The sequence below is a fragment of the Lepus europaeus genome, chromosome 23 (genome assembly GCF_033115175.1).
Source record: "Lepus europaeus isolate LE1 chromosome 23, mLepTim1.pri, whole genome shotgun sequence".
Lineage (NCBI taxonomy): Eukaryota > Metazoa > Chordata > Mammalia > Lagomorpha > Leporidae > Lepus > Lepus europaeus.
This window is the reverse complement of record NC_084849.1, coordinates 21,021,963-21,038,093: the sequence shown is the minus strand read 5'-3', so window position 1 is coordinate 21,038,093 and position 16,131 is coordinate 21,021,963. Positions and strand designations below refer to the sequence as shown.

General features: G+C 48.8%; 1 protein-coding gene across 1 annotated transcript in view; it reads left to right on the top strand.

Annotated features, from left to right (window-relative positions):
* The window catches only part of PITPNB (phosphatidylinositol transfer protein beta), a 62,807-nt gene extending 47,419 nt beyond the window's left edge, over nucleotides 1-15,388 (top strand). The window contains exons 9-12 of the mRNA XM_062182493.1: nucleotides 7,288-7,398; nucleotides 9,574-9,696; nucleotides 12,477-12,562; nucleotides 13,528-15,388. Of these exons, the coding sequence (XP_062038477.1) occupies nucleotides 7,288-7,398; nucleotides 9,574-9,696; nucleotides 12,477-12,524 (282 nt within the window). The 3' untranslated portion in view covers nucleotides 12,525-12,562; nucleotides 13,528-15,388. The remainder of the gene's footprint in view (nucleotides 1-7,287; nucleotides 7,399-9,573; nucleotides 9,697-12,476; nucleotides 12,563-13,527) is intronic.
* Nucleotides 15,389-16,131: the final 743 nt, after the last annotated feature.

The window sequence follows — 16,131 nt, the reverse complement described above, 5'->3', positions numbered from 1 at the left end:
CAGCACATTTATTTTTAACTTTCTTAGGGAAATCTGGTTGGAAACTTATCTTACAGAATCAACAGCTGAAATTGAGCATTCAGATTGCTTAAATTGAAAATTAGCATATGAAGGGAGTATGAGCCTCTAGAACCTGCTGTGTCTTCGCAAAGTGTTATCTTTGATTAAACGCAGCATATACCTATTCTGTCTCCATCTCAGCTCTGTTCATTTTTTTGTTTATTCGAGCTAGCGAGCACACTCCCATCTGCTGGTCCGCAATGGCAGAGAATGCAGTGCGTGTCTCCTGTGTGGGTGGCAGGGGCCCAGTTACTTAGGTATCATCGCTGCCTCCCAGGAGCTGCACTTGTCAGGAGCAGAACCCTGAACCAGGAATTGAACCTAGGCACTCTGATGTGGGACATGGATAGACCTCTTAATGGCTAGGCTCAATGCCCGCTCTCCCTAACGTGTTCTTAAATTGGAAAAAGTCTGTGTAACATTGAGATGGTCTCAAGAGGCCGTGAGAGAACATTTCTAGAAAATGAGTTTCCAGAGTGCTTTTGGAGTCCTTTGTTCAATCCTCTTTCACATTTGTATATATTTGTTTGTCACAGATTCAAGAAGCTGGTTTCTTGTGGGTAACATGGACTGATTGCTCCCCATTCCAGTCAAACACACTGCGTTTTGTTTAGTTAGTTATGTTGTATGGCTCCAGTATACATTACTCCCCCTCAGGCCTTGTCCACATACCTTAGAGTAACCCAATACGTCTTGTTAAATTGGAAACAGGATTTGAGTTTGGGAGTTACATTTATAGTTAGAAACATGAAATGTTAGGAATTCAGTGAATATACAAACTATTTAAATACAATTTTGGAAACATTTCACAACTAACTAGTGCTTGTTGCGTTACAGATGAAGTTTAAATTATGCAGTGATGGGCCCTGGTTTGGGGTTCCTCCGTCAACCCACGGCTCAGAGACTTGATTGCTGTTTGTAACTAACCAGTCTTTGCTTTCTTTTTTTAAAAAGTCTTTTTATATTTCCATGCTTTAGTCTACATGAACTCCTTTAATAGCCAAACAATTTTATTTACTCTTAAGAAACAGATAATCATTAACCATTTTGCTTTAGGTGAGATGGTACCAAATTTGGGCTAGATTGGCGTTATGTGTGTAAAATCTTACAGTAGATTTTGACTTTGTTTTGTGGTTACCTTGTAATCTACAAAAAGGAAAGGATCAGAAGAGATCTGCGTTAAGACCAAAGAAAACCCGGGCTGTGGCCCTCCTGGGAGCTGGCCAGTCAAACCAGGACTCCTGTGGGTCCTAGAACATTCTCTGAACAGGGGTCCCAAACAGCCTGTTGAGACTCTTCATGTTTTGAGGATGCACATTTTTCGGGATGTTTCTGATAACCTGACGAGTCGATGGTGATGCCCTTTGCATATATTCCCTGTGACTGCTTTTGAGAAAACCTGAATATGGGTTGGACTAAGGTTATCTATAATAAAGATCGTAATTCAGCTGTTAGCTTGACTTTGTTTACTTTTGTTTAGCTTTGATCTATTAAACATCAAAGAGAAAAGCAGAAAAACATTTAGATTGTTTTAGTCAAAAAAGTTTTGAAATGGTACCCAGATAATTTAGGACAATGTAAGTCTTTGTCCTAAAACATTTGGCTGAGGGCCCAAACTTTTTTTTTGAGTCAGTCTTTTAAGCAGTAGCTTTTTTTTTTTCTTCCCTGATTATAATAAAATGTCATATATCAGTTTTGAAAATAAGGAATTGTACCCATCAGAAAATAAAATATTAGTTGTTTTACCATGCATTCTGTTACAGATATTTATTCCATACACAGATACTGTTTATGTGGATTCCAGTTCCCCGCCGCCGCCATGTTGTTGGCTGTTCATGAGTCTGTGCACGATGCCCTGGTTGCTGCGAAGGCCCATGAGCTGGTTCACCACTCTGCTTTAGTGGGTGCTGATGTTGATCATTAATAAGCCTAGGTCTTTGCTATTATAAATTAAATCCCAGTGTGATTTCCTTACTTGCTGAATAGGATGCGTTTCCGAGAGTGGATTACCAGGTTAAAGGGGGTGTGGTAGGTGGGCACAGCTGTAAGACTTCTTGCTACGTGGTACCTCATTGCACCCCAGAAGGATGGCACCGAAGGGTTCCTTTTAGGCTTTGCTTTCACATCTAGGCTGTATCCCTATTATCTGTTTCCTCATTAAGTGTGGAAAACTAAAGATAACGTTCTTAACTTAACCACCAGTTTGAAGACTTGTTCAAATTAGGAGATGACTCCCAGTTTAGGATTAGGTGAGATCTTGAATATATGTAGATATTACAATAACAATAATAATGGAAGAAAAGCAGGAAATAGCCTGAGTGTCCTCGGCCGCCTCCTGGGCGTGTTTGAGGTTCTGTGTCTGTACCGTCCCCTGCGTGACTCACCCTGGAGGAGTTGGTGCAGTGCAGAATTGGGCCTGGAAATCAGAACAGCCAGCTGTTCACTTCTCTGGTTTTCAGCTGATTCTTGTGCCCTTCCCTAGAAGGCATTTTAATGAAATCAGTTGTGAATCAGAGGGAAAAGAGGAAGACTGAATGTACCTTTTAGAGAGGTGAACCTGAAGAACTTCGTTTTTAAAAATAAATTTTCTAAACTAGTGTTACTTTATAGACTTACCAGTTAGTTGATGTGAGCAGCTTGGCAGTCACCAGGAAGAATGAGAAGCAAACCTGGTTAACTATTGAAGTCACGTGTGTCATTCTGTACGTGAGACCCATGTTTGGAAGAGACGTGTTTGTATTACATTGCGCCTACTCCTTTAATTAGAACCATGCTTTATCCTGCTGTTTCATAAGATTGTTGGAGAACTCCAGAAAGGCAGTGTTCCACAGAGACTGCCTGGGGTTCGCGTTCAGAACAAGGCGTCCAGTGACTCGGTTCCCGCAGGAAGCTCTCAGCAGTATAACTCACAGGACGGCCTGGGGTTTGATCTGGAAGGTGTGTGAGGGTTATTCAGTGATGCTGCAGGGTTTGTGGTTTTGTGTTGATGTTTAGGTAAAGCCCAGGCATAGTATAGTGTAAGACACCAAACAGTAGAAGTTTTAAGACAAGCCGTTAGACATAAAGGACATTTTGTCCTTTTACATCCACAGCCTAACACCTTGCATGTCTGTACCACCTGCAGCCGACAGCTAAAGCGAAGCTCACTCGCCCCTCCCTGCCTTTAGTTTCACCTCAGTGGAAGATGGAGACAGCTCTGCTGGAGCCCAGCCCCTCCTGTCAGACAGGGCTAGGATCCTGCTCGTGGCAGCTTGCATAATGGGAGCAGCCGCGTTCCCTTCCCACCTGCCTAATAGCTCTGCTGCTCCTGTCCTGCAAGTTCAGTGTTGTGAACCCACTTTCCAGAGGGTTTTTGGTAACACTCTGGATTAGTACCCCCGCGTTGGCTCATTGTCTAGTGAAAAATGGATCTATGAAGACCAACCTTGTTATTTCAGTAAAACTGGGCCTCAGAAGCTAGCGCTGTCCAGTGGAAGGCTGGGTGACCACTCCTGGACACAGTAGCGCTGCATAGTGCCGGGGCCTGCAGATGATGGAGTTGGGGCGGCAGTGTATTTACATGATTGTAGCTCAGAGCTACGGCCTCCACGGCAAAGGGTCTCCCTTCTGGAAGGGCGTAAGGGCACCAAGGGCAGAGATGTTTTTTCACTATTATTTGTATGAGTGTCGGGAACCTTTTTTCTGCCAAGGGCCATGTGGATATTTATAACAACATACACAGGGCATGCAGAATGATCACTCAAACATTAGCTGGCTATAGGTGGATTGAATGTAGAGTCCCATCTGCGGTTTCCTCGGCACAGAGAACAAATGCTTCTGTGGGCCGGACATTGTCCACCCCCTGATATTGTGCACTTGTCCGTGAGCTGCTCGGACGTCATCTGACCACACCTAGCACAGACGCAGGCGTAATCGGGGTCTCCTCACTGCTTGCTAGTCCATCTTACTCATCAGGTGTGAGGTGAGGGGCGCACGCGCACACACGCATGTTGAGTTCTCACACTGGTACTGCTTCCCAGGGTGCCGAGTGGAAAAGGGCAGCTGAACTAGCCAACTTCTGATGAACAGAGCTCACTTGCAGAAGGACACGGCACTGTAATATTTTTATTGAAAAGCTTACTAGTGTTACCTCATGGGTTTAACCAAGGAGCCAGGTCATTCAGAAGGTGCAGTGTTACTTCAGGACAGACCTCTCTTTGGAAAGGTAAGTCAGTCATGCGGGACTCCATGGAACTTTCCGGCCCATGAATAATAGCAGTGTGGACTTTCTCGTGGAGGGTAGCCCTCGGACTCACTTATCTGGGCCATCATAGACCGTTGAGGGGAAATGTGGTCTGATGAGGAATAATGCTGCGGTTTTGGAGGAAGACCTAGAAGTACATCAGGTTTTGAATTGAGGCTCTGAGTGGGAGGAATTGTCACTCTCGCACAGCGTTCTGAAAATGGAATTGCGAATGAGTACGTGCCTGCAGGAAGTGGGGCAGCAGCGTGCGACTGGCCCAGAGCGTTGTACACAGCCACACACTGTTAGAGGGGTTTGCTTAACACTGTGTAGACTCGAAGTGGCAAAAGCGACTCTTTTTTTTTTTTTTTTGGACAGGCAAAGTGGATAGTGAGAGAGAGAGAGAAAGGTCTTCCTTTGCCATTGGTTCACCCTCCAATGACTGCTGCGGCCGGCGCACCGCGCGGAGCCAGGTGCTTCTTCTGGTCTCCTATGGGGTGCAGGGCCCAAGGACCTGGGCCATACTCCACTGCATTCCCTGGCCACAGCAGAGAGCTGGCCTGGAAGAGGGGCAACCGGGACAGAATCCGATGCCCCGAATGGGACTAGAACCCCGTGTGCCAGCGCTGCAAGGCGGAGGATTAGCCTAGTGAGCTGCGGCGCCGGCCCAAAAGCGACTCTTACAGGGTAAGGGAGAGAGGGAATGAATGCACATGAAGCCCTTGAGTGCTCTGTCTTACTTGGTCCTCACAATGGTCCTAAGGTGACAGTTTTATCTTTGTCCTTGTTTTTTTTTTATAAAATCAGAATGTTAGAAACACTGCTGTCGGGGCTCAGGGTTCACAGAACGGGGGCTGGCGCTGTGGCACAGTAGGTTAATCCTCCACCTACTGAAGGCACCGGTTCTAGTCCTGGCTGCTCCTCTTCCTATCCAGCTCTCTGTTGCTGGCCTGGGAAAGCAGAGGATGGCCCAAGTGCTTGGGCCCCTGCAGCCGTGTGGGAGACCCAGAGGGAAGCTCCTGGCTCCTGGCTTCAGATGAGCCAAGTCCTGGCTGTTGTGGCCATTTGGGAAGTGAACCAGCAGATGGAGGACCTCTCTTTCTTCTTCTTCTTCTTCTTCTTCTTTTTTATTTATTTATTTTTTTATTTGACAGGTAGAGTTAGTGAGAGAGACAGAAAGGTCTTCCTTCTGTTGGTTCACCCCCCAAATGGCTGCTAAGACCGGCGCTGTGCCGATCCGAAGCAAGGAGCCAGTTGTTTTTTCCTGGTCTCCCATGCAGGTGCAGGGCGCAAGGACTTGGTCCATCCTCCACTGCCCTCCCAGGCCACAGCAGAGAGCTGGACTGGAAGAGGAGCAACCGGAACTAGAACCCAGCACCCAAATGGGATGCTGGCGCTGCAGGCAGAGGATTAACCAACTGAGCCATGGCGCCGGCCCCAGGACCTCTCTTTCTGTCTCTCCCTCTCACTGTCTGTAACTCTACCTGTCAAATAAATGGGTTCACAGAATGGCCCTTTCCCAGAATGTACCTGCAGTTCCTCTCTGCTCCCCTTTGGTGTGCCCCTCACTTGTGGGGAAACAGGTGTGTGCCTGCTGCTGCAGGCCTGCTCTGCTCCTCTGGGTCAGCCCTGGAGGGTCTGGGTCTGGAAGAATAGAGCAGTGAACTCCACCTGTGGTCTGCAGTTGCTGACGCTTGGCCAGACTCACTCTCCACAGGCCCTTCTCACTCTCCCTCCCTTTAGCCGGCTAGGGGCCAGCGCTGTGGCATCATGGGTAAAGCCGCCTCCTGCAGTGCCAGCATCCCGTATGGTCCCTAGTTTGAGTCCCGGCTGCTCCACATACAATCCAGCTCTCTGCTGTGGCCTGGGAAAGCAGTAGAAGATGGCCCAACTCCTTGGGCCTCTGCACTTGCATGGGAGACGTGGAAGAAGCTCCTGGCTCCTGGCTTCAGTTGGGCACGGCTCCAGCCATTGCAGCCAATTTCTCTCTCTCTCCCTCTCTTTCTCTCTCTTTCTCTCTTTCTGTCTTTCTCTCTTTCTCTCTCTCTCTCTCTCTCTCTCTCTCTCTCTTTCTCTCTCTCTTTCTCTCTCTTTCCCCCCTTCCTCCCTGCCTCCCTCCCTCTCTTCCCCTCCCCCCTTCTATATAATGCTGACTTTCAATCTTTAAAAAAAAGAGATATACAGGGCAGAAAGAGCTTGGGGGGTTGGAACATGCTGATGATGCGAAGAATAGTCATGCATTTTCTTGAAAACAAAAATTGGCTACCTATAAAAATAGAGTAAATTTTTGCACTCTGAACATAGGGTGACATCCGAGGTTGCAGCTTTTTTGCAGCCTTAAACAGTTGCAGACATTATATTTTGTCTCTTCATTCTCTTTGAGATTTTTTAAAAGGCAGAGCAAGAGAAAGAGAGATTTTTCCACCCTGTGGGTTTACTCCCCAAATGGCCACAACAGCTAAGACTGGGGCAGCTAGGAACCAGGACATTAGAAGTCTGCATGTAAAGGATTTCCTTCGAATGCTTGATAATGAGATCAGTGTTGTGGCTCCCTCGCTTTTTATCTCTCTCAACAAACACCTCAGTTAATATAATAAGCAGTGCCACTCCACTCCGCCAGTGTTTGAAGCTACAGAAGACAACTAAGATTCCTCATCATTTTTCATCGTGCCCCCCCCCACACCCATAGTAGGAGTGCAATGATGGCATTATTGATGTGTGAGTAGAACTTGATACGTAATAAGAAAACTGAATCATGTGACTCAGAGCAGTGCACCTGTCAAACTCAGAGCTGAGCGGTGTCTTGCTCTGTAGAAGGAGGGCTCACGGCAGGGCAGCAGTGCCGCTTTGGCGACTGATTTCGCATTCCCAGGTAGCCGAGTTCAACACAGAAGAGGTTGTGATGTTCTCCGTGAACGGCCGTGATGTTGTCCCACAACTGTCCATTTTAATCGAAGCATACATGTTTCAGTCACAGTTTTCCCTTTTCCATTTTCTTCTTCTAGAAGGAGCTGGCAAACAAGCCTGACTGTCCTCAGATGTGTGCCTATAAGCTGGTGACCATCAAGTTCAAGTGGTGGGGGCTGCAAAGCAAAGTAGAGAACTTCATTCAGAAGGTAACGCCTGTTCAGAGTGTGGGGAGACCTGAGGTCTCCGTTACGGAGCAGTCCCCTTACTGCCTTCTCCGTCTTTTTTCCCGGGGGGAGCATTAGTGGCCCCGCCCTTCATCCCCAGGAGCCGCGGAGGCAGATGCAGGGGAGGCTGTCAGGGCTGTCCTGGGGGACGAGCAGAGCAGTGTCTTGACTGGTGCTTTCCTGGTCCCGTGCCCAGCCTTTCTGCAGAGAGCCATTGGCACGTACGACAGGTCCCCCCTGGGAACGTGGTGTCCTGCCCCTGCTCCGCTGGAGCCCCCACCTCTCGAGCCACTCACGCACCTTGCACTTTAGAGGCCCTCCCTGAGAACGGGCACTCCCGAGGGTCCAGCTCCTAATTGTTGTCTTTGTGAAAGTAAAAATGATGTGGGCAGTTACATCCAGGAAGAGGACTTGCCGTTGTGCAAATACCCATGGAATGTGGCAAGTGTCCCTGGAATGTGGCAAGTGTCCCTGGAATGGACTTCTCCCATAGTGTGCGTGTTTATTCCATTAGCCTGATGAGGACGCCCCGTTACATCGCCCAGTCCCATGACTCGTCATGTCTGTGTTTCACCGTCGCTTTCCTCCTTTGAAATTGCAGCTGCTGCCAGCGCCGTGGCTCAACAGGCTAATCCTCCGCCTTGCGGCGCCGGCACACCGGGTTCTAGTCCCGGTCGGGGCGCCGGATTCTATCCCGGTTGCCCCTCTTCCAGGCCAGCTCTCTGCTATGGCCCGGGAAGGCAGTGGAGGATGGCCCAAGTCCTTGGGCTGCACCCCATGGGAGACCAGGAGAAGCACCTGGCTCCTGGCTTCGGATCAGCACGATGCGCTGGCTGCAGCGGCCATTGGAGGGTGAACCAACGGCAAAAAGGAAGACCTTTCTCTCTGTCTCTCTCTCTCACTGTTCACTCTGCCTGTCAAAAAAAATAATAAGAAGAAAATAAATAAAAATTAAAAAAGAAATTGCAGCTGTTGTCACGATGGAAAGGCGAAGGACCTCACAGTGCTGGAAACTGTAATCATGCCTGGGCCTGCGTGCGGTCGGCCCATGGTAGGCACTGTGTAAACACTGGTTTCCTTCCTTCCGCCTGGATCATTGTAATAGAAGATCAATCCACATGTATGAACAATTCGTGGAAAATGGACTTAAAAGATAATGCGAATTGTTCATGTACCTGTTGAAGTCCCTTCTATTCATGGGGTGGAAAAAGTCAAGAACCATCCAAAAATACTCATGGTTCTGTCACTTTTCTGTCTTCTTGGGAAAGTTTAAACTTAAATAATTTAGAAACTAAAACTTCTAATTGTATGCACGGTTGTAGATATATAGTGGCAGTAATATAAACCTTAGAAACATTTCATAGACGGGCCGGTGCTATGGCGTAGCGGGTAAAGCTGCTGTCTGTGACGCCGGCATCCCATATGGGTGCAGGTTCGTGTCCCGGCTGTTCCACTTCCAATCCAGCTTCCTGTTAATGGCCTGGGAGAAGCAGCAGAAGATGATCCAAGTGGTTGGCCCCTGTCACCCATGTGAGAGACCTGGCCCAGTGCTGTCTGTTGGGCCATCTGGGGCATGAACCTGTGGGTAGAAGATCTCTCTGTCCCTCCCTCTCTGTAACTCTGACTTTCAAAATACATAAGTAAATATTGAAGCATTCATAGAGCTTACAGTAGTTCTCAGTGTGTGAAACATCTTTATCATAAAGAACCCAGGACTCCTTGAGTGCAGTGCTGTGTGCCGCCTCGCAGTTTTCCTTTGAATGGCAGAGAAGCGAGGCATGGCAGTGATGGTCTCAAAGCAGAAGAAATGCGGTCGGCCTTTGCTCGTCGACATTTAGAAAAAGGTAAAAGCACATCAGGTGCAGTGGGAGCTGGCTGGATCGAGCCGTGCACAGCACACTTTTTTTTTCCCCGTTTCTGCTAGATCATGACACCTTTGCCAGGAGAGATTCCTTCCCATTCCTGAGAGACATGTTTCTTCTCACTTTGCTATTCAGAATAACAGCCTGGAATTAAGCTTGCCGCTAGTCGATCGGCAGCAGTCTTCGCATAACAAGTCTGTGAATGTTGTGGGTCAATCATGGCATGTAAGGTTAATTTGTCGTTAATCTTGGGGTTTTGCCAGCTTATGCTACTTTTCTCCTTTGTTTTTAAAAGCAAGAAAAAAGGATATTTACAAACTTTCATCGCCAGCTGTTTTGTTGGATTGACAAGTGGATTGATCTGACAATGGAAGACATTAGGAGAATGGAAGATGAAACTCAAAAAGAACTAGAAACAGTAAGACTTGCCTTCTATGAGGCTTCTTTCCTTTCCTCTTTTCTGAAACTTTGCATGTGCTTGGAAGTGTAGACTTTGGATTAGGAAGAGGGTGCTCGGCCATTCCTTCCTCTCTGGATTCTCCTGGACACTGACAGCCCCCCCTTGTCCTCGTTTCTCTGTCGTGGGCATCTGATGAAGGTAACGGAGTGCCCCTGATCTGGAGCTTGTAGCCTGTAAGGGCTCTGTGGCTCTGTGCTCTGCCCTGCGTCAGTCCTCTGATGGCGCCCGCTCTGTGTTGCTTTCCAGGCACTCAGTGTCAAGACCAGGTAGGCCTGGACTCAGGTTGTGTCCCAGCCACAGTGTTAGTGTCGGCACTGCTCCCTCGCCTAGAGAAGGTAGGGCTGGGGGCTCGCCGCAGACGGGCATCCTCCCTCTGCCAGGGGGAGTCGTCATTTCGTCATTTCCTGAGAGGCTTCAGGCAGAGTCAGGTGGTTGTCAGGCAGGCGGCCAGCGCGCCCTGTGTTGGTGCCAGGTCTCCCCCAGCTCCTCGCCTCCCTCGCCAGTGAGCAGGCCCTGCCGCCAGTGGGTGCCTTCTCTCTCTCAGGGATGAATTCTTCACTGGCTTCCTCCTGCGTGCGTCTGGTTTTGGTTTTGCTCTGGACCACGCTTGCCTGCAGTTGGCAGTGAGGCCCCGTGGGGGACACAAACCAAGGAATGTCCAGGGCCCGCCGTGGTTTCCATGTAGTCATCCCAAGTCCTGCCAGCAGGCCCGGTCTGGAAGCCCCGCAGGTGCGAGTGTGTGATGGCGCTGAGTGCAAGGCTGGCTTAGTCACAGGAGAATGGCAGCAAATCGGGTTCCCTGGCACATCGCATCCTGAAGAATCTGTGTTTAAAATTGCTTACGTTTGGTGATTACAGCGGGCCTGCTTCTAATTAGCTTTATACAAATGTTCTGAGAGGGCCTGGGACATATTTTCTTTATAAGGCAATAAAATGTTTTAACCTTATCTTACACAAAAAGTAAACTACAGGCAGACTCCAACTTATGAATGGATTTTGTTCCAAAAATTTTTAACTTGATTGTTTGGAATTTGGAACATACTTTCCTATCGAGAAAACATTATAAATTGGGTTTTGGTTTCTAGGTCAGCCAGTAGAAGCCTCCTTGGTCCCAACTTCTCATACTAGTGATAGGACTCTGAGTTCTATCTAGATCTTAGGAGTAGGGTGATTAAAACCTCCCCCTTATTTTTAGGCCAGTCCCTGATGAAATATTTAAAGAGTAGAATAGGGCATGAGGGGCTTCGCCTACACATGTATGCGTACTTTTAAAGAGCTAAAGAGCAGGCCCTGGGCACTTCTGCCTTTCCTTCCATGCTTCTCGCCCACTTCTGTTGTCCCATGTGCAAGAGCCAGGTCCCTCTCCGACTCCAGGCAGACGCCCCGCGGCCCCGAGCCCGACCCCTTCCCTGCAGCCTGCCTCCTGCTCCAGCAGCAGGGGTCCTGCACGGGAGAGAGCAGCATGTGAGTCCGCTCTTCATGCCAGGCTCCCAGTGCAGACAGGAAACAGGGTTATTTCTGTTGTTTCAAGTTGTCTAGAAAGTCTCGTTGGTTCTGATTTTCATGCTGAAGAACTGTCAGAGGAAGGAGAGTCGGCAGCGCTGACTGGGTGATGAGAGTAGGTCTCCCTGGCTGAGGCCGCCTCTTCCCTCTGGCTTCCCTCGCAAGTTGTCAGTCTTCTGATACCTGGCTCTGGGGTGGTCAGCAGGACACAGCCTTGGAGCAGTTTCATCATGGAAGGTTTCAGAGACGTGTGAAGACAAAGCTCAGCGTTCAGTGCTGGTCACCTTCGTGTTGGGTGCTGTTAAGTTCTTTGCTCTTGGCTCCCTGTGGCATTGCCGTGCGGCTGCTTGGAGCCCTCCCAGTTGCCCTGTGAGCATGTCCAGGCCTCAGGCCATCCGTGCCTCCCTGCCCAGGGGCTGAGCACTCTCAGAAGCCCCTCTGCCTGGACTTCGATGTGTTGTGATGCTCTTACTTCACAAATATCTTAAACACTGGCTTCCTTTCAAATGGGTTTTGGTCCTGGACAGAAGGATAGATGGCCCTGGCCCATCTTCCCACCAAAGCTGCTGGGGCTGGGCTCCTCCCTGCATGAGCTCTGTGAGTAACCTTAGATCTGTTTGTTCTCACCTGGTGCGGGGCGCGGGGGCGGGGTGTTGGGTTTTTGGAATGTATTCATTGCATTTGTGTGCTTATTGATTTTCTCCTTGAGTTTTTGTCTCTGTAGCTGCTGTGAGTGCCTGTTCTCTCCGATGCATCTGTGTGCTTCCTTGTGTGCTGTGTACTGCTCCTGTGCTTACCCAGTGCCCCTCTCTTCAGTAAACTGCCCAGAAGCCCTGGTCTTGGGAAACAGAGGAGTGGCCATGCATGCACGGCTTCCTGTCTATCTAGGATTGTGAAGACAGGGACCAGACCACCGGGCATGGGCTCACACACAGCCACGCAGTGCATTGACCTGTTGGCCTTCGATAACCTCAGGTCATCAGTCCACAGTCTTTCGTTTCTTGGATTCAGAAATGCACACGTTAACTGTGCTGCGCAAAGGGAGCCTTTTGTAAGATTGGCTGTAAACCAGAATGACCAGAGAGACCTCAGAATTCAGCTCTGAGTGGGAATGTGTTATGAGCAGGTAGCCGCCACTTCGTGTTCTCTCCTAGAGCCCTTGTTTTCCTTCTCCTGCTTACTAACCCCTATTTAGAGTCTGATTTCAGCAGCTCACGATTTTATTTTACGTTTAGATGCGTAAGAAGGGTTCCGTCCGAGGCACGTCGGCTGCTGATGTCTAGATGAGTCCCCTGTAGGGTCAGAGACAAAATCAAACTGTGTAAGTGAAGACCTGGGGAGAAGAATGTGTAAAAGGTGATGGGCAGTAAACCTCCTGGCAGAGGCTCTGTCAGTGTTCAATGTGGTTGTATTTTGAGAAACCGACAGTGATTACTTGAGTTCATGTTCTATAAGGGTGCTGGCCGTGGGGCAGGTTCACTGCAGTGATCCTGAGCCAGTTCTCGGTGTCAGCTGCTGCCCACGTGGCAAGTGAGGAAAGCCGCCCTTCACCCGGCCAGCAGTCCAGCCGCTGCAGCTCCCAGCAGCGCACGGTTCTGTGTGCGCCAGAAAGTCTTCATTGGCTCGTCAGGTGTCTTTGCAGTTGGCTTTACACTGTAATTCACAGTGTGAAGCATGCCTGTGGTCTGCTTTATCACGCATTGTATGCCCAGCTGACAGATTTTCCACGAGGGGAGGAAAAGAGCATCAGACCCTGTGTCCCCTTTGGAAGCAGTGTGAGTGAGCAAAGACCAGGACAGCGCACTGTTGGCACTTGTAAGTGTTGAGCTCCGACGTGCCCTGACCCTGCCTGCCTCCCTCTGCGAGTGCTGTAGTCCCTGGGCATGACCACAGTGGAGTGTTCGCCCACGAAGAGCAGTGGCTGGACCCCATAAGAATGAAGAGACTCTGAGGATGCCTCCAAAGCCTGCTCCTTAAATTCAGTGTTCATTTACATTATTTTCTTTAAGTTTGCTGTTTTTGTTAAGTTTGCCTGAGTTCCTGTGATTCTGCCTCTAATGTATTTTCCCTCCAATGAAACAACTTGTGATGCCATTAGTGAGACCAGAATTTTTTCGAACAGATGAAATTTTTAAGATGCAGTAGTTAGGGAACATTCTCTGCCAAAAGTTTTGCTACACTGGATTTTTTTTTCCTGAAGAATGTGTGGGACAAGCTGCTGTCTAACATTTTCTGTCCCTTGCTGTGTAATAACATCTTTTGCATCGCCTTTCACTTTTCTTACAGTTACGCAATCAAGGTCAAGTGAGGGGAACAAGTGCAGCCAGTGACGAGTGAAGAGGAATCTGACCAGAGTCTCGCAGTGTCGGCGTCTGCCAGACGTGGGCTGGTGATGTTCGCACACGCACAGGTTCCCAGCCACGTGTGTATATGTATGTGTGTGCGTGTGTCTGTAGCTGTCTATAGGACGCATGTAGAGCTACAGCCCACAGGCACGCACTTGTGTATATGTACATACAGAATACTGAAGGGATTAGCCCAGTGTCTCCAAAGTACTGTACCTATCTTCAGCGAGAATGCAAGAGAAAATATTTTCAATATATATACCTGGAACAGATTTTAATAATAATTATCAGAGTAATACCATTAATGGACAGATTGACTGCAATGTAATACTAGCTGGTATGTTTCATAAATGTCAAGTTGTGGACCAATATATATAGCCTTTTCTTACTTTTCTGTTCTTTTAAATGAATATCCTATAAATTTTTATTTTAATCCCATAATCAACAGACTCCCACAGTAAAATATCTTTGAAATTTTTTGGTATTCCAATGAGTCTAGACTATAAACTCTGAATGTATTTATAACTATTTATTTCTGGATGGTCATTAACTTACAGCCAAATTTGACAAAGTCTATTAAGTGAGGAGTAAAGTTACAGGCCAGTTTTTACTTGTTTTCCCTAAGGGGAAAGTCCTTTTAAAAAAAAAATGCCCGGTTTTTATTGGAGTTTTGTATTTTACATTTCAAGTATTTTTCTACACCAAACCTAGCAAAAAATGGAGATTATGGTTTGTGATTTATAATAAACAGTAGACAGTTCGTAGGTTCCTGCTAGGCAAACAAAGAAATCGATGAGAAAATGTATCTTAATGGTATGGTAGGCCCTGTAGGAAAGTCGGCGTTAGAGCACGTGAGGGGGTCTCGCTCCTGTAGTGTCAGTTCTCTGGAGCTGCGTGGGAGCCCTGCAGGTGCTCGGGGCCCTCACACGATGCAGTGTGCTGAAGCCCGCTTCCAGCGGGCACCGTGTCAGCCACGGCGTGGGGCCTGCCTGCCTGGGGTCGGGAGGCCCCCACGGGCCGTGCACCTCCAGCCTGGGGCTGTGCTCTCACGTCGGCCGTCGTGGAACAGACCCTGCACAGGCAGCCTGAGGACGCTCACTAGAAGCCACTGCCACTCTTTCCATTTTTATTTTTTTTAAGGCAGGCACAGTGCCTAGGTAAGATTTGTATCAGCTTTCTCTGTCCGGGTTCAGTTTTTCTCCTGTCAGTCCTGGAAGCTTGAGTCGAATGATGATGTTGAAGCCTTCAGGTCACAAACTGTCTTCTGTAACCTCCCGTGCCTCCTGAGACACACCACACCCTGCAATCAGATCCCACTGGCAGCCAGCCTCGCCCACAGTCTCGTCTCCTTGCGCGGCCTGTGTCCCCCTGGAGGGACAGCTGGGAGTCAGACAAGGACCCTGTTGTCCTCCTCCAGGAAGGCCGCCGCACTTCACATCCTCCGTGCACTCAGGATGAAGCCGCAGGCGTGCTCTCTGGGCACTGATGGAAGATGGGTTCCGTCAGCGCGTAGTCGTCGTCTGCAGAGGTTTGCGCGAGGGAGGTCATTGCTGGTTTGTGAAGAGTCTAGCCCTCTCCTTCTCATGAACTTAACTCTCACTGGCGTCTGTAGGATCGTTGGGAGCCTGGGCGCACATGCAAATGAGAGCCCGGCACATGGATTTTAATGTTTTCCTAACAACTGTGGAGACTTGAGGGAATGTGTGGTGAACGTAAAATACCTAGTTTACTTGGCAGTCTCTTGTGTAAATTACAGTAAAACAAAGTAAATGAAATTTAAACAGAAAATAAATTTCACAGAAATGCCCTTTGTGTGCTGAGTGCTTGTTCCTGGTGCCACATCCGCCTGAGGCACCGTGGGCCGCTGCGCCCACCTTTTCCACCGCTCTGGGAAAGGGAGCCACAGAAAGGCTCTGCGTGGTCGGCTTCAGGCTCCTCTCCTCACCGGTGCCTGTGCGACACTAAGTTGCTATCTCCGTGGGCCTGTGCCACACTAAGTTGCTATCTTGGGTTTCTAAAATAACTCTGGATTTCAAAACTAAGTGCGGCCTGCAACACCGGCATCCCACGTGAGCACCATTCAGGCCCAGCTGCTCCACTTCAGGTCCAGCTCCCCGCTGCTGCTCTGGGGAAGGCAGTGGAAGATGGCCCAGGTGCCTGGACTCCTGCCGCCAAGGTGGGAGACCTGGATGGAGTTCCAGACTCCTGGCTTCCGCCTGCCCCAGCCCTGGCCGTTGGGGCCATCGGGGGATGGGAGCGCTCGCCCTCTTCCCCTCATGCCCCTATCCTGGTAACTCTGCCTTTCAAATAAATAACATATTTTTTAAAAAGCACTGGAACAGTAACTGAAAAAGTATTATATGCTATGATTCTTGGCTTTCTGAAAATCAGTTTTAAACAAATAAAATACGGGAAACCCTTAAGTGTTAGGAAGTTGCTGTTCAGTTCTGGTCATTAGAAGAGTGAGGCATTTGGGTCCAGGGCTGGTTCACCTCTCCCCTGTGAGGACCGCGTGCTGCCGGTCTGCTCTGCATCTTAGGTTCTA